The 21,168-nt window shown below is 38.5% G+C and overlaps 2 protein-coding genes across 10 annotated transcripts in view; one reads left to right on the top strand and one right to left on the bottom strand.

The window, feature by feature from the left end:
• Positions 1-3,222, top strand: part of SHTN1 (shootin 1) — a 55,873-nt gene extending 52,651 nt beyond the window's left edge. For all 4 annotated transcript variants that reach the window (XM_421781.8, XM_046943275.1, XM_025151748.3 and 1 more), the window contains one exon: positions 1,266-3,222. In XM_421781.8, coding sequence (XP_421781.4) covers positions 1,266-1,476 — 211 coding nt within the window. In that variant the 3' untranslated portion in view covers positions 1,477-3,222. The remainder of the gene's footprint in view (positions 1-1,265) is intronic.
• ENO4 (enolase family member 4) lies at positions 3,117-21,159 on the bottom strand. 6 transcript variants are annotated; one of them, XM_421780.8, is made up of 15 exons: positions 21,010-21,159; positions 19,823-19,951; positions 18,775-18,965; positions 17,824-17,957; positions 15,879-16,045; positions 15,551-15,682; positions 14,149-14,214; positions 13,350-13,415; positions 12,311-12,478; positions 10,240-10,365; positions 7,862-8,057; positions 6,854-6,921; positions 6,176-6,293; positions 3,787-3,983; positions 3,117-3,660 (listed from the first exon to the last, which is right to left on the bottom strand). In XM_421780.8, the coding sequence occupies exons 1-14, from the start codon at positions 21,142-21,144 to the stop codon at positions 3,808-3,810; spliced, it is 1,872 nt and encodes a 623-aa protein (XP_421780.4). In that variant the 5' UTR covers positions 21,145-21,159; the 3' UTR covers positions 3,117-3,660; positions 3,787-3,807. The 6 variants fall into 6 exon arrangements, with proteins under 6 accessions (XP_421780.4, XP_004942363.1, XP_025007517.1 ...); XM_004942306.5 differs by lacking the exon at positions 6,176-6,293; XM_025151749.3 differs by lacking the exon at positions 14,149-14,214.
• Positions 21,160-21,168: the final 9 nt, after the last annotated feature.

Here is a 21,168-nt window from a genome sequence, read left to right as displayed (position 1 = left end):
TTCCTTTTTTTGGCCTCCAGTAGGTTCTACTTTTACCTTTAAAGAATTTGTTAGCTTTGCAGTACAGAAGGCCATTCCTTGTGAGTAAGCATGAATATATATATAAAAAAATTGGCTCTAGACTAGTAAATGTGTGTAGTGCACGTAGGGCCTTCCTGTGCTAAGGTTTTCTGTCCATTTTAGTGGTTGTAGCTATGTAGTCATCCATACTGTATTCACCATATGGTGTAGGGCCCTGTCTGAAGATGTGCTGGGTATAGGTGTGTAGCCCTAAGAACCTCTCCCTGAGCATGTCTGGTTATATACCCAGAGGCATCAGAGCCAGCTGCTCTGGAGGGCTGCTGAAGGAGCCCGTGCACGTGGGCTGTCTGCCTGCAGAGCAGGGCGGGTCTTGGGGCAGCCTGAGGATGGCGTGGGAAATATCCCCACCTGCCACGTGTTCGGGTCGTGCTGTCCTCTTGTTGGCCTTGTTCTATTCTGGTGCACGCTAGCTAATCTAAGGATTTACCTGCATGCTCTCAGTGCTAGGACAGAGCTTTTGAACTTGGACAAGTGCCGTTAGTGTTTAAGCCAGCCTCAGTCTATAATCCCGGCGACTCTGACCTTTCCTTCCTCCCTCTTTGCTCTGAGGGATTTTCGTCTGCAAGAATCTGCACTGCAAGCAGTCAAAGCATAGTCCCATTTCTAAAGCAGGGAACACAGGTCGAACGCTGCTCTGTATTTCAGCAGACCCATTGGGTGAATTTTCAGAACTCCCTTGCACTCCCTCCCAGTCTGCTGGTACTGAGCTGGTTTTGCTGCCCTTAGCTTCTGGTGTGCAGTCAGGTGTAGTATAGCGAAAGCCCTGGGATGCAGATGTGGAGAAGCAGCCACGTTTTGGGCTACAGAAGACAGGAACAGGTGGCATTTTCTCTAGGTGCAGCTGCTGTGTTGGACAAGGGGACCCTAAATACAGCTCAGAGATGATCAGAGAGAAAATAAATTCTTACGGTTATCTTTAAAATGATGCTGTGTGCTCTGTAAGTTCATTTTTCTGGTGAAGCATCTGACTTCACGTGTGTAATAAACGATCAGGAAGGGTAGTGTGACTGTTGTGTTTTGTGCACTGCTATCTGTATGTAACAGCTGTAATCTGGAAATCTGTTTACCAGCCTAATAGACCTGTCCTGGTCACAAATACTAGTAGTAACATACGTGCTTTTCTGTGGTTTTCTTGAATATGTGCGTTGTGATCTGTATTGATATCTCTATCCTTTTTCCTTTAGATCACCCAGTCATACGGAGTTCTCAAGGAAAGCTTCTACTAGTGAAAAAGAGACAGAATCCATTGTAGTGTTAGATCCCGTGTCCGCCAGAGGAGATCAGATGACTGAAAACACACTGAATCAGAGCACAACAAAGGAAGAAAAAAGCAAGTCGCTGCATAAAGAAAGTAATGCTGAGAAGATAAGAGAGATAGACAGTTCTAACTGTTAGTCCCCATTCTGAAAGGCTGTAACTTTTGGGAGTCATGTCGGTTGCTTAGGTGTGGTACTGGGGGCTTCAGTCTGCATTCCTAACAGTTTTCAGTAATAAGGATTGAAATGGTCTTTTGTATGCAGTTTTGTTACATGCATTAGTGTTAAATAATTGTATATTACTCCAAATCCCTTTTCCACTTTAGTTTTGCAGGTACGGTTAATATTTCTTTAGATATGGATGGTTACCTTACTTTTCTTTAAACTGCATTTGAAAAGGCTTTTTCAATTATTCTTTTATTGAGAAGCTGCTCTGTTAAAGGTCCAGAAGCCCCTTGCGTCCCCGTTGAGTTTGGGACAGAGCCTATGCAGGTGACTGCACTCACCTCAGCTTTAGTATGGGGGTATTTTGATAATTAAAACAAAACAAAACAATTTTTAGACACGTTGCTTTAAAAATATTTTGATATCTACTTTAAAAAGAAGTTTTGTAGATCTGCTCGCAGCTGCCTCCATGCAGGCCACTTGGATGACACTGAAAGCACAAAACGTAACCCTTCTGTTCTAGCTTCCCCAGCAGACAGCGAGCCCAGAGACGGAGGCAGCGCAGCGTGTTGTTTTGGTACCATGCCTTCTGGTAGCGTAGTGCCAGAAGTCTGTGGAGTCTCTGGAGTCTCTCCCTCTGGAGAGAGTGGTGCTCTCTTTTGGATTAACACCTCTTCAAATGAGGATTCATCTCCTGGTTTCTCTTTCAGTCTTATGTAGCACTTTGGTACAGACGCAGCTGAAGTCTGCGTGTGCTGCTGCAACAGTGAGTTAGCGTGGGCTCCTCGGAATTCCTACATTCGGGATTCGGCCATTCTGGGATTGCAGGTCATTTGGAGCCAACATTTTGAGAACTCCCAGGTGAAACCCTGTAGCATCAACAAAGAAACCTTTGCTTTGATCCTAGTACAGAGCAGGGGCATCAAGTTCTCTTTTAGGTAACACTTTAGATTCCTGTATTTGGTAACGCAGCTCCCGGTTTCCCTCAGCCCTTATTTCCTACGAAGATAGGGAAATCGGTGCATAGCTGATTTGCTGCGCTGCCACTTCGTGTTCCACTGCAGCTTCTTTGTAAATCCAACACTGTATCTCATTCTGTTATAACGAACAAACAAATGTAATCAGGGAACAAATGCAAACCTAAGGAAGATCGGTGTAACTGAAATTGCGTGGTCACGTACCTGAATGCACTTGGGTTGGTTTTTATTTAATGATTTGAAACAGTGATAGTATTGAAGGATGACTGTTCTGAGTTTGTTAGTTTGGCTCTGCATGCAACTGTCTGGTGCTTTTTCTCCAAGTAAAGTGATAGTAACGAGTGTGGTGGTTTCACATCTCTTCTGGTGTTTTTGCATGTTTGCTAAGATAATCTTGGATTTGATCTAATTACTGAACTGTGTTTAATTCCTAAACCTGGGGAAATTTGTCTCTCCTTATTTGATACTTTGCTTTCCGGAGGGTAGTGCTGGTTTTGTTGGTTGATTTTTCACTTACGTATCTGTTACACTGAATACAAAATGCAATGTTTTATATATGTATTTTTCCTTGAATTATTACTGCTGTATTATATATGTTCAAATTTTCAAATTATAAAAAAAAACCCAGAAGTTTAAAAAAAAAAATACTTCTTTTATGTGAACTCTTTGTTACCTACAAGATAAATAATTTATTTATCTTTTCACTGTTGCTTATTAAAAAGACTACTGACAAGTTTCCCAGACCTTGTGAAGTTGACTTGTTATTCCTTGCTTCAGACCGAAGCGAGCTCCTAGTGATGCAAATTACAGCTTTGTGCCCTACATTTGGAGTTTGCACTGATGCACTTGTATTGATAGCTCGCGAGAACTGGAGCAGCATTTCCCTTGTAGGCCACATCTAAGAGCAGCATTGAGGGTTGTGTGGGGGGGATGGAGCAGCATAACAGTCAAGGCCTTTGTTTTTTGTAAAATGTTGTGGGTTTTTTTTTTTACTGTTTGTCAACAGCTTGCTCTTTGTGTGGAGAGAGATCTCTACTTTCTCTAAACAAACATTTAGTTTTGAAGTTAACACAGAGCTATTTGTGTTGTCAATTGGTAAATACAGCATAGAATTTTGCGGTGTTTTCAAACTGCAGTCAGTGCTCAGTTATAACGTGGTTTCAGCTGAAAGCACTGGTCTCCTGGGGAAAGAGAAATGAATATTTGAATGCTTTTAAAAAAATTTTAGCTGAGGTGTTGGAAAATAAATGGATTAAAGAACAGTCAGGGTATGGATTCCTTACCAAAAATAGTTTTTAGAAATCTACCTGACAGTTATTTTGGGCAACCTAGGTCAGTGTGCTGCTCTCCAGGAGCTGAGCAGGCATGCTGTGACCCTGCAGGGCTGGCACAGAGGGCTGTGAAGGCGCTGAATCCTGCTGCAGGGGAGGAAGGACTTCAGGCTGTTGTTTTTCTGGCTGTGATTCTTCAGCAAAATCAGTAAATTCAAAATCTGCATCATACCCTGCAGTTGAAGAGAATAAAGAAACCTGTTCTTATCTTTGCTGAAATCTGCTTTCTTGAAGTGTTCTCTGATGTGCTCAGATTTTCTTTTCAAACTTCCAGATAATGCTTACATCTGTCTTTAAATATTGTTAAGGGTTTGGTCTTAAGAACCAAAGGAGCGGCGCTACTGCACTTTGGTTACAGGGTTGGGACACAGTACAGGAAGGTGGAGGTGTCCCTGCCCACAGCAGGGCCAGAACTGGATGAGCTGTCAGGTCCCTTTCACCTCAAACCCTTCTATGATTGACAGCAGCCTGGGCTGGGATATTTATTGCATTTCCTTCTTCACATACCACCTCACCTGTTGCTTTCTACTTGCTGCCCTTTCTTTGAACATCCATCTTCCTCTGCACCGGTGTTCTTGCAGAAGTTCCCACTAGCTGCCTGTGCCTCCTTCCTCCTCAGTCCCAGTCTCTAACAACTTTATATAAGCCCAGGTTCAGATGTTGTTTCTGACACTTAACCTCTCTCCTTACTGCTATTTTTCCTCAATCACATCACACTCACTGCTGATTTTTTTCTTTTTTCTTTTTTTGCCGTGCATACAAAGCCGGCCCATTCACTGAATAGGTCACGTCTCTTTGTGAGTTCCTAGCAAAGGGTTGACCAATCTGTGATTTCATCTTATGAGCAGTTGTCATCTGCCTTTCAGGTGTACCTGGGGGCTGAAATGCAGCATCAGCATTGGGGCTGCAATAGATGGAGAGTTCAGTGCAATCCCAGAGCCTGACAGTGAGAGGGGAAGGCAGCAGGCAGAGCCTGGCTCCCTGTAGCTGCAGTGCTCCTGGGCCAGCTGTGAGCCCGGTTCATTCAGTCCTGGGGGGGACTCCTGATGGGTCAATGTCACCTTCCATCCACGAACCATTTACAGAGACCTCCATGCTCAGCCCTCCGGTGTATTTTGTAGCTTGCAGCCTAGCCAAATGAAGAGTTTGGTATGCAGCTCAGACATGCTATCTCAGTATTTCCCTGCTGTTGATTTAATTACTGGATTTCATTTCTGCCAAATGATTAATGGCTTCAGGAATTGTTGCTATTTCATTTTATGAGATACAGTTTTAAACATGTCAAACTCAAGCTCTTTTGTTTAGACTATATCCATTTGAATAGGGAATATATTAATATTGCTAAGGCAGTGAAAGGTCATCGTTCTTCATGATTATTATGACTTGGTTTTGAAAACACACTCTGTGGAACTCATCAAAACAAATCTGTATACGTTTGTTGGTTTTTTTTTATGACTATATGTGAGCAAGTGAAAGATGTCCCAAACTTGAAATATTTTCAGTAATTTCTTTAAAAATACCTTTTCTCGCTTGTCAAGCATTGCTATTCCATGTATAGAACATAAAGAAAACAATGACAACAATAGAAATGAGATCAGATGACTTAGTTCTCTTTCATTTTCCTTCACTTAGCCATAATAAATTTGTGCAAACTCTTTCCTTCCTTTCTGCCTCCCCTAGTCTCTGCCCTCCCACCCCCCAAGACTGTATGCCTTTATCCTGTCTTGATTGATACCTGAGCAAGTGAGAAGTGGTTCTAATGAGCAGTTAAGTATTTAACTGTATAAAATGGTGTAAAAAGCAGAGGTAGATCACGAAATGCAGGCAGATGCATACAAGCGGCTAAGGCTGAATGTGCATCCCCAACTTGGATTTTTCTTGGGTTTTATTTAGTACTTACCCATGCAATTGTAACTATCCAAACACATTTTGCTGTGCATATAACACACAGAAGGATGGTGAAATGAAGTTTTGCTAGCAATATATATTTAGGGGCTTAAGGGAAGTGTGGGGTATTTGGCCTAAAATTCCATTTTGGCAGCTTTTGCGAGTGTTATATGCATGGTTTTTGTTTTGTTCCTTTTGCACTGTGGGCTTCAAGACTCCTACCAATTAATTCTGGAAAAAAGCTTAATGTAGGCTTCTCCTCAAGAAGGGGTCTATTTTAACATTCAGTAAACAGATAATCCATTAGGACAACAATATACATTGTGGCAAGTGCTATCCTAGGTTTTTTTTTGTCAGCACTTATTTATAGTCTTTTGATTTCGCTTCCCTCCTGCGGTGCGGTTTCAATCATTCTCCCTCCAATCTTTGTTCCCGTATTCATTGCAAGCTGAAAACAAAGTAAGAAAGAAGCTCATACGTAGCGTTCTATTCTTGGCCAGTTCTTCCTCTATAGCAAGAAGGCGGTTGTATTTGGTCACCCTTTCTCCGCGGGAAAGACCTCCCAACTTGACAAACCTGGCACCCAGTCCAACAGCCTTGAAACGAGAAAGTGCGTATTTTAAACCTCTTTGGTTTGGGGAGTGAAGTCATTTGTAATAATTATACACGGTACCCTACTTCCAACTTAACAATTTTCTTATCTTTTTACAGATAATAAACCTCCTTTAAATGGAAATAAAATCTCTCGATGAGAGATTTGCTGGATGCAAACAATAATTTTCACTGGCATACGAGGTGGAATTTTATTTGCAAAGGTAGCTTTAATACAAAAAGCCTAAATATATCACTGTTTAACGATTTTATAGATAATATTATTACCATTCAGGAATGTTTTAAGTAACTCACTTTTTTATAAACTAATGCAACCAAATAGATCATATACCCTTGTGACAATACTCCCTGCTTTGGCAAATTTCCTGCATCTTCTCTTTAGACTCAACGATTAACTCTCTGTGGGAGAAAAAAACAACCGTAGAAAAAGAGCATTTTGTAAAATGTTTCTTTCTCCCACAGAAACAGGCTTTCTCCTAAAAAATAATTCATGTTAAAAGCAGTGTTTTGGCAATTCTGCAATTGAATGGCTTTCAGTACTTACCAGATCCACAAGGCTATCATCAGAAGATTCTCCATCTGGACTTCCTAATATGGTAATACGTCTTTGACCTATATATAGCAGCGGTGTACAACCTTCATTAGTATATATTTTATAAATTCAACAGAGAAATTGCTTACTTTTTTTTTACTTTTTTTTTTTTTTTTTTTTTTTGCATTGGGCTAAGATTAAAGGAAACTCATTTCATGAAAATGTAAACTATACTGGTTTGCTACAATGATGGCATTGACGCTACGTTTTCTTTTCAGCACGAATAAGGGAATATCTAACATCCTGTCCTACCTACCTCTAGCTGATGTGTCCGGTAATGTATCTTACACGCCAGGAGGCTGTTCTATTTCCTTAAACATGCTTTTTCCTACAGTAATGATTTTTCTTCACTATGAAAAGGAGTTTAGCCTCATGACTGAATGAAATGTTTAAGTTGCTATTTACTCACTTTGATACAGTGATTCTGGAATTTTTGAGGGAATAAGGAGAAGGAAATTATATAAAATTTGTCCATCTATTTCTTGGGGATAAAGATGAATAGAACAAAAAATGGTACAAAGAAATCTTATGTAAGAAACTGCACCAGTTTCTTGTACTTGTACTGTAAAGGCTCAGTAATATGTAAACTGCCCTTTTAAACATTTTGGACTAGTTTGGATTTCTTAATTATTAATACTTATATGAAGCAAAATTCAAATTCCTGAACTGTATCATTTGTTTCATTTTAATTCTGACATCGAATTACGTGACTCTTATCTGCAGTGTCAAAGGGCATCCACATTCAGAACGCGTACAATGTACCCGCTAAGCCTGCGTCCTGTTTCAGGCTCCTGAATGAGAGATTTGTGAACAGAACATGACTGTTCCTTCTGACAAATGCTTACTAAAATAGAAGTGGTGATGATTAAATAAAAGGATGTAATATTTATAGGCGTAGCAACACGATTTATTGACTTGTAGGGCTTGCAAGCAAGCTTTTTTTTTAACCTCTCTACTCACCATCTAGAAGTCCAGTCAGTTCTATGAGGTCTGACACCTTGGTTTGATTAACATATTTTAGCACAACACCACTGCACATTGGTATGTTTATGTTGTGGTCTGTTTTAAGTTTGGAAGAATTTGTGGCAGCATCTTCAGCAATCAGGTAACATTTGGAACCAAGAGCACAACACATGTTATTCCATTGCTGTCTGTCCTACACAAACAAGCAAGCAAATACCTGAAGTTGAAAACACCAAACTGAATGAAAACTCGAACTGAGGAGGCACAATTAAAAATTGGAAAAGTTTTGTTTGTCCTACTCTTCCTGCAAAGATATATCTTATATTTTGAATCTGTCTCTCTACAAAAAATATAATAATTTTTCTTGGCTTTTAAGACTTTGCTAGAAAACATAAATTCATACCTGGAATTAATCAAAGATAGTTGCACAGCAGGACAGTTTAAAATACTTCAAATTAAACTAACCGTAGGGCTTTGCTATTTCAATTTCCTTTCCTCTGTTGTATTTAATTTAAATGGATGATAAAACAATTTTCTATTGTTTTATTTAGAAGACTCATTCTTATGTTCATATTTTTAGAGTCATTATATCTGTTTGAATATAAAGTAATGAGACAGGAGGCAGCCACAGACTCAGTGAAGTATATGAGGAGAGGATGATCAGAGCTACAAGACTGACCCATAGGGAACAGTGGAATACAACACTCTCTTTCCAGCAAAGCTCCAATTTTTTTAGGCTCTTTGTTTCTTAATTTGAATGCATTGTCCACCTGGTACTGAGATTTAAAGATAAACAGAGGAGGGGAATATATAAATAATTTGAAAGAAAAAAAAAAAAGAAATTTAAAAATATGTTCGTTTTCTTTGTGACCACAGAATGCAAAGTTCTCACGTTAGAATCATGTACAATTTCAAGTTAATTCTGAAACTAATAATTCTTTGTCTGTGAAGTGTGAATTCTTGGTCATTGAAATGTTGTAGCTATGTACTTGCAATACGCATGAGTCTATTCCTGTAAAGCTGTCAAGCCCATAAGTAACTGAAAATGAAGGTTTGACACATGGTCAAATGTTTAAACTTAACCACTTAAGTGTTCTTCTATGTGGCAGTGGATTGTTGAATTGGTACCACAGCTAATCCTCAAGGACCTCATTATCTGTGGCAAAGATGTGGCTTGGGTTAGCTTCATAGATGTGCTGCGGGGGGAGGAGGACAGGCATTTTCCTTAACAGTACTGTCTGTAGCAATCCTTCCACACATTTTCCTGTTACCCCTATCTTTTCTCATAAGAATTTGCAAGGAGGTCTGCAGCCCCAGCAGAGCAGGGAATAGCTGAGTGTTTTGGAATATGGGGATCAGTTTGAAACAGGGCAGGGTAGCAAGGCTCACTAGAGTGAGGTAACAAAATACACTAATATCCTAAAAGCAGACTGTTAGTGTTTCAGCTAAGAGCTCAATTTTGCAGTTCATCTATTACAGAATTATGAATTCAGGCACTTGGCAGATTCACAAAGACCCTTTAGTTCCCCTTTCATTCGTGCTCACCTTTTTTTTTTCATGAAAACAAAAGATATATATTTATTTAAAAATAAAGTAAAAATTCCAAAGGAAGAAAAGTTTTTATTAAGTCGTGCAACTTTAGTATCTTCTGATACAATTAAATTTATATCTTTTGATAATACATGGAAACTGAATTATATGTATAAATGCTAATCTTTGAGGTTATGCCATCTCGTTTGCCTATCCGTAACTTGCTAAAACATTTGTGTTCTACTGTATTGTTTTAATCTGTTGCTCACACTCAATTACCTCCTCTAACCCTGATCACAGTGATAAAATGCACTTTACAAATTCTGCTGAGCAATGCTGCCAGCTACAGATTTGTTCTGGCTTTGGGTATACATCTCAGTCATAAAGAAGAGCAGCTATGTGAGTTTTTTGAATGGCTCTAAGGAATGTACAGCTGTATAGCTATGTAGAAATCTTTAGCTTCTTCCATATAATGACGTTTATATGTCACATGAATGTTGTAATTTGTTTTTATCATATAATTTGTATTATTTGTTTTCATAAGAAGGAAAATGTAATACGTAATATGGCAGTGCTTTAGCAAGTAGAATCAGGAAGAATTAGTATCTTCTCATAATAGTTGTGCTATCCACATTGTGTTCATGTCAGGATTATTTTCTATCAGGAATTAGCTCAAACATAACAAAAATCTTGAATTATAGTCAATTAAAGATATGCAAATGAATTAATGCATGCATTTTTTTATACTGGTATTTCTGTGCCTAAATAGTCTGAAAACAGAAGCTTCATATTTGGTCTGTTCTGTAAAAGTGTGAAAAGTTCAGTGGTTTCACATAAACTCTTACCTCTTTCCTTAAGGGATCTACTAAGGCAATGATAGAAGGAAATTTATTAACCAGTTCCACGTACATGTCGACCATTTCATCAGGACTTCTGAATGTTCCAGTAAGTATTTCATATTTTCCTTTAACCTAGAAAGTACAGGATAAAGTGTAAAAGAATGGCAATTCTCTAGAAGACACAGTACTAATATAAGCACATAGGTCTTGTGACTCTGGTGTCTCCATTAGGGCACCGGATTGTGTGTTCCTCAATAAGCACACATTCACTCTGCCTACTTTATTCTATGTCTGTGTGAACATTATTATGGAAATCTCTGCCTGCAGTAACAGTGAGCTCGTGCCAAATATACCATTCCCAAAACAAGGGAGATCTCTTTCAGCATTTCCTAGGCAACGCTGTCAGTTTTACAGAACTTTGTCTTAAAGTTATCAATATTTGACATTTTTATTAAATCTTGCATGAAAAATCTCTTTTCACTCCCCCCCCCCCCCCCAAAAAAAAGGTTAATTCTTAGTCCTTATTTGCATAAGGGAAATGTTGCTATGAGAAAAGGAGCACACCCTCCGTACTCAGAAATGATACTGCCTTTCCTTGGTGCTTTCCCATTTCCAACAAATAACTAAAAAACAAAAAAAAGGGGAAAAAATGATCAAACAATCAAAAACAAATACAAAAACATGGGGAAAAAAAATCAATCAAAAAAGTACCCCCCCCCCCCCCCAAAAAAAAAAAACCAACATACAGAATCAAAACAAACAAACAAACAACCCCCCCCACACACACAGAACAGCCAACCTACCACCACCAAATAAAAGCTCGTTTCAAACCAGTCCCATCTTTATGGAAAGCATAAACCATAACACACGGTTAGAAGGATTATTAAGAGATTATGAGTACACTACCAAATTGTGCCAGAAAGAAAGCACTGCTTTATTGACTGCAGCAGTTAAATAACAGAATTACTCATAATTCTTTAAGATGTTGCTCATTGGAAATTGTCAGGAAAGCAACTGTTTTCACAGAAGATCCTGTCCTAATAGGCAGCTTGTCAGTACAGTGTGCCCAGGCAGACAAAATGTCATGCAATACTGAATCACAGAGAGCAGCAAATTTCTTTTTTCTGCTCAGGGAAAAAGCTGCCTGAGCTCAGAACAAGGGCTTAGAACTTTATTCATCTCCAGCTGAAGTCTTAAACTTTATCAAATAGAAAACTTGAAATATAATCATTGTATATGAAAGCTGATATACAGTGAGATAAATGTTACCGGGTATGCAATACCACAGTATAAATACACAAAAAGGTCAAGAACAGATGTAGTGTAATAAAAGGGAAATAAGCATCAAGTGGTGCAAAGGGATTACAGAAGTATATTTGCATAAATAATTTCTTGCTCTTCATCTTTAAAGACAAGATAAATAGAAGATTAATTTGAGATAATTACTTAATTTACTCCTCATGGTGAAATGAACAAAACAGTATTTGCTGCCTACTACTCTAATTCAAAATGGTCTGAGATGTTCTGTGACAGGAAGCTGGTTTGCTGAACAGAAGGCAGGAGGTTCTTGCCTATTAAAAGTTGGCTACCTTTAACACAGACTGATCTGAAAAATATTACTAAATAAACAAGCAGAGAAAAGGAATAAATGTGGCTGGCACAGGCCAGCTTAGAACGTTTGAATGATAGAAGTTAAACTGCAAAAGTAGCAGAGATCTCTGTAGGCAGGATGCAGGGCATAAGGAGAGGCTGCCTTGCTCCACTGAGCCTTATTCCACATGAGGTATGTATGTATGTAGCAGTATGCTGCTACAGCGGCAGAGGAGGAATAGATAGCAGCGCTCATAGCTCCCACTGCACTGGGCAAAAAAAGGATGTCTGCATGGTTTGCCCCTTACACTTACAACCCAACAGCATATCTGCTGAGCGTGTAGCACTGATTCAAACATAATTTATAAATGCAGAGATACTTTTTCTTTGCTTGTGGAAAACAAAGTCAAAAAATTCTGGGCAAGTCTGCATTACAGTAGTAAAGTGTTAACAATAACTATTTTAATAAACAGCAGAAGTAACTTACGTAGTCCATTAATTCATGAGCAGCACAATTAATGGCTAAATACATATCTGTTCCTAGCTCCAGACCTATATTGTTGCAAGCTGTTTGTATTAGGAGGAGAGGTTGCTCTAGATTATCACATCCCGTTATTAGGCAGCCTAAGTGTGATACTCCATTTAAGGCTGGTGGCTGAAAGTAAAAAAAAAAGTAATCAATTTATTTACAAGTATATAAAACTTACATATTTATTCACAGTCATTACAGCCTGCCTTTAATAATCAACACATAAATCCGCTTCCAAAAACAGCATTAGCATCTTTATGGACAGCTCTCTATGAATGAGGGTTTACCCAGTATGAAAACTTTTTCTCATCCTGTGTTTCATACACTCCACAACAACAAAAGTTCTTATCTGGTAACATTTTAATCATCTCACCATGGGAAGCAAAGCCAGCAGGGCATTCCCATCCCAGTATTTTGAAAACTCATCCACAAACTACAGATTTTGAAGTGGAAATAAAGAAACAATAAAACAACAAAAGATCATTTGAGTGATATAAAATAATGCCCTGCCACTAATGTGAGTGCTGCCCTTCAGCTTCTTGTTCTTATCTGCCATTATCTATAACCTCAAGCAGGAACTGGGAATTCAATGCAGCATGACTAAGAGGGGAGTTACGTTTCCAGTGTTCAGGAAGCAGCACAATGCACAAGTCTTACAGGTAACAGTTGTGGGCTTACAAGATCAGAGACGCTTGTACCCTGCTTGTGCTACAGCAAAATGCTCTGTTGGATGACTTAATAGGTTTTCTATACCAGAAAAAACACCCACGTTCCAGAAGTACTCCCCCTTTCTGTTACTGTTCCACAGGAGGGGAAGGTATAGTCAGAAGAATCCAAATTATTATGGAAAGTAGGGGCATTTGGAGTATTTAGAAGTCTTGCGTTGACCTTTCCAAAATGGTAATGCAGATTTATGTTTCGTTTCTTAAGAACATTTTGGTTCCCTTCAGTTTTTAATATCTTGTTGAAGACTTAAAATTAAAATCTCTTTTCTTACCGAAGCTTTCTTCTCTTTATTATGTGCTCTGCCTTTCTTACTGTCTGCTAGTTGAGGACTGAGTTGCTGGCATTAAAGGAAGACAGAAACAATGAAACAATGCAATGTAAAGGTCCAAAAACAACAGAGAGACTATAGATTAAAAAAAATAAAAATGCATTGACAAAATTTTGGTCTAAAGAGATTGCATATATTTAATTTAGGAAATAATATTCAAGACAAGGAAACTATAAGCAATTAAGTCATCTTATTTTGTGGTGGTAGCTCATTTCAAATATTAATTTCTATGCAGGCATCACCCAAAACATCTGTTTTTCAAAATATCCCCACTGTGACTATCAGCAATACGGGGTTCTAAGAAATGAGAATCCAGACTCTATATTAGAGGAAACCTAACAACCTTACTCTGCAAAAAGCATATGCAAATACTAAGCTTGATAAACTACTGCAGTAATCCTACTTTGAACAATACATGATTTGTTTGTGTGAGACTTAACAGAATCAGAAACATACAGTGTATGTTCACTGTGACAGTATTCTTCCCTAGCAGATTTTTCCTGATATATGTAATGAAATAGAAAAGTCTTCCTATACGTAGAACAATGTTTTATTCTATCTTCATTAATGTAATATCACTAAATGCTGAATGTTTTATTCATCTGTCAGGGAGACACACCTATTCTGTGCAATAAGACTAAATGTGATCACACGCGAAATATTCTGTGTTTATGGTTAAGCAGACAATAGTAATAGAAAGGCCAAATGAAGTACATCACATTAATAACACATTTTATTGTACCGCTTTCCCTGCAGGCTCCAGCAGTCTCATCATTTCTTTTTGAATGTCCAGAGCTCTTTCTATGCCCTGAAATTAAACATCGTCATTCTTCAAAAGAAAGATAAATTACTTCATTCTTACTGCTTGAATCAGAGCACTTCTAAACACAGACCTCAATATAAAGTCTCTAAAGAAAATATATTACAGACTTTCTAAACACAATTTTCCTTCTACGAGTATCCAGAGCTAAAGGGTTAGTAGCAGTGGAATGATCAGAAATATTTGATTATGAGATGGCAAAAAAGTGGCCTTTTCCACAAACAAACAAACAAACAACCCCTTTCCAGATGAAACAAGTAGGCAACATCTTGGTCTGCCTAATATCCGAGGAGTGGGAGTGTCCACAACTCTGAATTTCTCTAAGACTACCTAACTGCTAACTGAAAACTCACCAAACTGACGTTTCCAGACAGCAGGGAAAGAAATGCTGTCTTTGTTTCTAAAACTAGGGAATGGAGGAACGCTGCAGTAAAATGAATCCGGTGCTTTTAACACAAGACTGTTTTTGGCTGAGCTAGGAAAAGTTTAATGCTAACTTTGTAAATCGCATTTCATGTTTCCTTTAGCTGTGCTTGTAAAAGAAAACTGAAAAACTGAAGGGGGCAGAAGTCAGTCACAGCTGACAGCGTATCAGCACAGGAGGAACTGCTGTGCTTACAGCACTGCAGCAAACAGCTTGCTACTTTCCCTTGAAAACTAGGAGAAATTAAGTCTTTGAGAAGTACAGAATTGGTAACCTTATAATGAGCTCTATGTGACAGTTCTGAAAAGTTAAAGGAAAAGGAAGAAGAAAGAATCGAACTCAGCTATTTGTTCAGGTCACCAGCATACAAAATAGAAATCACAGCCCTAATGTAGGCATCTTGTGCAGATACATTCTTTAATGCACCATATGGCTAAACAAAAAGAGGGTGTTGACCCAGTCTGTCTCATCCACCCTTCCTGCCCCTTGAATAGATTTTGTTCTGCTTTGTATTCCTTTCTATCTTCACAATTTCATTTTTAAAGCAATTTGTTCTCAAAGATTTCACGCTCTGCTGTGAATTTGTTGGTGTTTTTGTTTTGTATGTGCTACAAATAACTATTTATAATCTAGGAGTCTACATTTTTGAAAAGACTCAAGTGTTTTATAACAGATTTCTGTATCTTCTTTAATGCACTGATTTTTTTCTGGTATACTAACACATGTATACATTTAAAAACGTTAAAACTTGGGCCTTACCAGTAAACAAAAAATGAAAAATGTACTTTCTAAGGTTTCTATTGAAAAGTTCTATGTGCTCACTCACATATATATGAAATGTATAGAATATATTATTTTAAAAAATAGAATATATTATTAAAAAGACCAATAAAACCATACCTGTTTGAGCGATAACTGAACTGGTGGTATGAGCATAACTTCTTTCATTAATTTTAGTTTTGCAGGTGACAATTTTTCATAGCTCAACAGAGTAACCATTGGAAGTGGCAGAGTCATTTCTTTAGGTGAATCCTGCAATTGAGAGAGGCAAGTGAAAAAAAAAGCACTGTACGTTTTAAGTATGGCATAGGGCTAGTTCAAAGCCCACTACAGGCAATTGTTTTAAGAAAGTATTTTATGAGGTCTATTTAATCGCAGTTTCATGAGAGATTCCCAGCTTCACAATTGTGGTAATTAGAATAAACAAAATGACAGAAGTCGCATGTACCTGGCTACGTTTCAGCAGTGCAATGTGTAAGTACAATGGGACGTGATTAATAGAGGCACCAGCCTTAGCTATAGCGAGTGATGTTCCCCCAATGGCTAAGCTGCCACAGAGCACTGATTCACTGGGTTCTGCAGGTGGGATTGTTATCTCTGTACTTGACTTCTTCCCTGCAAGACAGAGAATAGTAGCTAAATATTTTACTGCTTTAAAACATGTGCTTATTTTCCAGGGTTATGTAAGCAAATACAATATTCACATTTCAGTAGTGTACTCAGTATATTACAAAAAATAATAATCGTTTTTTTAATTTAATCTTGTCATTTGCTGTATAGAAAATGACCTTACAAATAAGTAAAGTACCTGTCCTCACTCTGATTTCAAATGTGTTTCAAATCCATCGCTTTCAGCCATTGAAATCTATGTATATTTACATGGAGTATTGCCAAATCATTTTTTAGGTTTTTGGTGTTGTTATTTATTGGTCTCCTCATATGCTCAGCTTTTGCATAAACGACTTGGAATACTACATTATAAGCTGATTGGGAGTACACATACTTGATTCCTTCTAATAATGAGCATGAAAAAAATTGCAGGCCTATTAGAGTTGGATTTGCCAACAAAAGAACACGTCTTTTAAATATTCCACACACACAGACTTGTTAAAATCTTGTTAAATTTTCAAAGGAACTTATTCCCCTTTCAGACACAGTAGAATAACTTTTGTCAAAATGCTTGAAGCCCAGCAGTTCCCACTATTATTACCTACCCTGCTAAGATGTACAGCAAGCACCTATGTGAAACTGAAATCATATGCATTGGGTACTTTTTTGTGAATCAAGCAAAGCAACTGCTTTGGTTCCTAATAAGAATGATATACAAATTTTCCTCCCCTGTGGAAGTTTTCAATAAAATATTTAAATACTGCAGCGTACAACTATGGTAGGCAGCAAAAGAGGCCCAGCAGGACCTTACGTGGATATGCTGATTAGATTAAACATCGTTTGCATACTATATACAACTGTTATACCTCTTACATTGAGGATAAAGAGCTACACACACAGAACATCAGTAATCCAGTACTGAGACACTCTGGTAAACAGACAGCTGCAGATGTTCCATTTCAGGTTAAAGGTGGACTTACTGTGCATGTGTTGAACATATGAACTGGGAGGTTTTACTAATATTTTATGATAGTTCATACTAAACTGATAAGCAACTGATAATTTTCCAAAATGGTATGACTTCCAATAAATGAAAACAGGAAGATGTTTTTTCTGAGGATAATGTGCACATGGAGGTAACATGTTGTGCCTTTTTTCTTTTTTTTCCCCATATAAAGTAATTCTGTTTCTCTACTCTTGCACCATTTTTTCTTCAGTACCATTGTCTCCTTACTTCTTTTTCACCCTGTACTGCCTGTCTTTCCCATCTCATCCCCTTCCTTTTTTCTTTCACTTCTCACCTTTATTTCCTCCCTTTGTCAGTGTTAGCCACAATTTTCCCTTCCTCCCTTCCCCTTTCAATTCTTTTCAACTTCTATATTCAAACTATTTCCATTTTCCTTTTCAGTTCTATGATTCTTTTCTTTCCTTATCATTTTCATTTTTATTCTTCATTTGCATCCTCCTCCATTCTTATTCCTCATTCTGAAGAGTAATAACCTCCTGTCTAAGCCAACCATAAAACAAAGGCAGAAACTCTGTTCAATAAATGCAAGCGAATGATGACAAAACTGTGTATTTTCCTCTCTCATTTCTGAAGTAGAAACTGCTGTGATCAGAAAGGAGAAGGACAGAAAGAAAGCAGAAGATTTAGGACAGACTAACCTAACTCTCCAAACATGCATCACTGGTCTTTAATGTCTCTGACATTACTGCAGGAAGTATTTTAGCATCTTTGTCAATTTTGGTATTGCAGAAAATATTACAACGAAATCAACAAAAACCTGGTTTTGCTTCCTTTTTTTGCCCAGATTGTGCCACTGCTGATGGAATACAAGAAGTTATGGAAAGAGTGTCTTCTTCTTCCTCCTCCTTTTCAACTTCTTTTTTTTCTTCTACCTTTTTTGAAAAGTATTCACTGAGAAAAGGAACAAAGGTCAGCGGCTCAAAATATTGTCATGCATGTCAAAGGAGGCATGCTATACTCACTGAAGAACATGCTGGAGATGGATTAAGAGTGTCTATTTGAGATTCTGCCCTGATTGTGTGATGCTGGAGAAGTCAGTAAATTACTGTTTTTGACAGTTATCTGCAATACTGGATAAACAAAAAGAACCACAAGCGAGTATAACAGTCCTCAGCACACGATTTTCAGATTGCACTGGTTTGAAAGTGAGCTCTCTGTAGACACAATCTCAAAGATAATCTTAGTGTACAAGATCCCCATTTACTTTGTATGGGTAGTACAGTGGTAAGCCTGTCATAACTTTATGACATGTAGCAACTAGTTCTAAGTTGCTAATTCAGTAGGTCAGCTGTGTACTGTCAGGCAGGTGCTTATAATCCCAGAGTGGCTGAATTCAACTGCTTGCATGAAATGGACACTACTTACATATGTGGTCACAGCCACACAGTTCAGACAGACTGAGTATATAAGCTATATACAGTAATGTAAACAATGCATTGAAATCATATTTAGATTCACCTAATTGGCATGAATTCTTATTAAAAATGGCATAATTTTCATATCAAAGTTATGAATCAGCAGGAAATCATACACTGCAATATATCTGAATGGGCTTCTCATGCTTAGCATATAATATAATATACAAAAGTATCAAAAAATCATTAATTATTGTATATGCTTTTCACTTAAAGTATAAATTAATAGTATTTCAAATGAATAATTTGTTCTGCAGTAGCTTAAAAGAGTAGAAATTATATGCAAAGCTTACCCAAGCATCTTATCAATTTCACACTGGTCAGTAGGCTTCAAGTCTCTTAACATTGCGCTTAGTGATTCATTCACCCATTCCACAGCAGTGGTAACAGAGTCATTTCTTTCTCTCTCATCAGCTTCGGTTGCTTCAGAGAAAGCATTCTCAGGTATTTGATAATGAGACGAAATTATAGCAGAACAAATCCTCTGCAAAATAGTACAGAAAGACTGAAAACACTAATTCTCACTTGGAAAAGTCTCCTTAAAGATTAAGAAGTAGATGTCCTTGTCAATGTTACAAGTACCCATCTGCAAATCTGTTTACTCCATTTAACTTATTTTTTTTTTATCCAGCACCTCCTTCCTGGGCTCTTACACCTCGGTACTCACAGACCTTGTTCAAGTTTCTCAGTCTAAATTATAACTACTTAAGAAAAAGCCTTGTGACAGATCTGCTTTACATATGTATTTTGTTATCAGAGCAGAATAATTCTAAATCACACTCTTGTTATGGCATCTTTTACTGCAGCTGTTGTTAGCCTGCTGTACCACAATTCATTGGCATTTATGTTTAATGCCATCGCTCAGGATCAGAAATGTATATGTTGTCTTATTTAAGCCTATCTTTCTGTACCACAGAAGGATGAACAAAACTCACTTAATAAAGACATCATTTACAAATATCACAGAGTTGCCTTCAGTAATGGTATTAACTTTACATACTGTGAATATCTTTGAAACTATAATAAATTTCTTTACGTTGTCTCCTTTTTAGGGATCAAGAATGAAAAGAGCCAAAGTTTGACATCAGGTGTTTGACTGAACTATCACCCACATCAGCCTATTGGCTGAAAGAAAAGAAGTTCCTTCACTAGTACTCTGTGGATGCTGTACAACAGTTTTTTTTTTTTTTAACATCACTATTTACTGAACTGGTGAGTCACAGGGATTCACATCCACTCACTAAAGCTGCAAAATAAAATGCTCACAAGGAGTTGAGCAGAAGAACAGTACATTTCCCTGACAGTGTCTTATTAAATAAATCAGGAAGGAGCAGCTCACACCTTCTCATAGTTTTTCACTGTACAGTATATTTCCACTTCTAATGTTGGTTGACCAACTCCATCAAGAACTTTTCTCCCAGCCAGTTTGCATACGACTGGAGCTCTTGAAAATTTAGAGAAGTAGTTAGCCTTAAATGAAAAAGAGCTCATTAGAAGACAGTTTCTATGCAAACAGATTTTTATTCCATTTAACAAATTTAAATTATATCCACCATTGAGCAAACCCATTTATTTGTCCCAATATCAAACATATTCCTGTTTATGTCTACAATGTCTGCTTATGAATCATGCCAGCGAACAGAACCAACTCAAATCTCAGCCTGGAAAGTCCGCAACCACATCCAGGTTAGATAATGTGTTTCATTTTGCCAAGTTAGTGATGGGTATCATCAAATACCTCCACGGCCTCCTAGAAAACAGGCATTTATCCAAGGTTTAATTGGATTTACACTATAAAACAACAACGATCATCACGTTATTCATGTGCTACTCATGAAATTCAGGTTCACACAGGGAGGTTCTCACCATGCAGCGAGTTGATATACCATAATTATTTTATCTGTGGGTAAGATCTTGAAAAAAAATTGCATCTCTTTGTCTGGAATGCGCCAGGAGAGAGGAAAGATTCCAGGAAAGAATAACCCTCAGAGATGCGGGCAGAGCTGTGCTAGGTGCTGTGTTAGCACAGAAGACAACTGACGCAGCACAGAGGTCAGTACTCCATGGCAAACCTGGGATTTCAGATGGAGGTGCAAGCAGAGCGCTCTTAATTATTTATCCAACATGGTCTTTAATGGGCTGTGGCACTGACATCATATAGCTGGGGCTCATCTGTATTTCATGAACATCAGTGTCGCTTTAAATAAAAAATCACGTTGCCACGCGAGGCTTATTACAGACTCTCTTGGCAGTTTCATCCTTTTGACAGACGGTCACCAGAGCAAAAGCACGGCTTAGCTCATGTGGAACCGGGAAACGACAGAGGCCGAACATCCAGCTAAGCCGGAACAGCGCCAACTCCGTCTCCCACGGGCGGTGGCGAAGCACTCAGAGACAGGAAACACTGTAACAGTTCCACAGACACTGCCCACCCCTCCGCCCCGCCCGCCACAGGCAGCGGCCGCTCAGCCCCCGCCCCACCGCCCCTCAAGGGGAGCGCCTGCGCACTGCGCCCCGCTCCGCGGTACCAATTCCCCGTAGAGGTCTGCGGGGCGCAGCGGGAAGAGGGCGTTGAGCGCTTCCTCCATTCGCTGCGGCACTCGGTGGGCTCGGTAATACTCCGCCGCCTCCCGCCGCAGCCGCACGTCGGTATCAGCCTCCATCGCGGGGCCGCTGCTAGGAGACGG

This window comes from Gallus gallus, chromosome 6, assembly GCF_016699485.2.
Source record: "Gallus gallus isolate bGalGal1 chromosome 6, bGalGal1.mat.broiler.GRCg7b, whole genome shotgun sequence".
NCBI classification, from domain to species: domain Eukaryota; kingdom Metazoa; phylum Chordata; class Aves; order Galliformes; family Phasianidae; genus Gallus; species Gallus gallus.
This window is presented reverse-complemented; position numbering and strand designations above follow the sequence as displayed.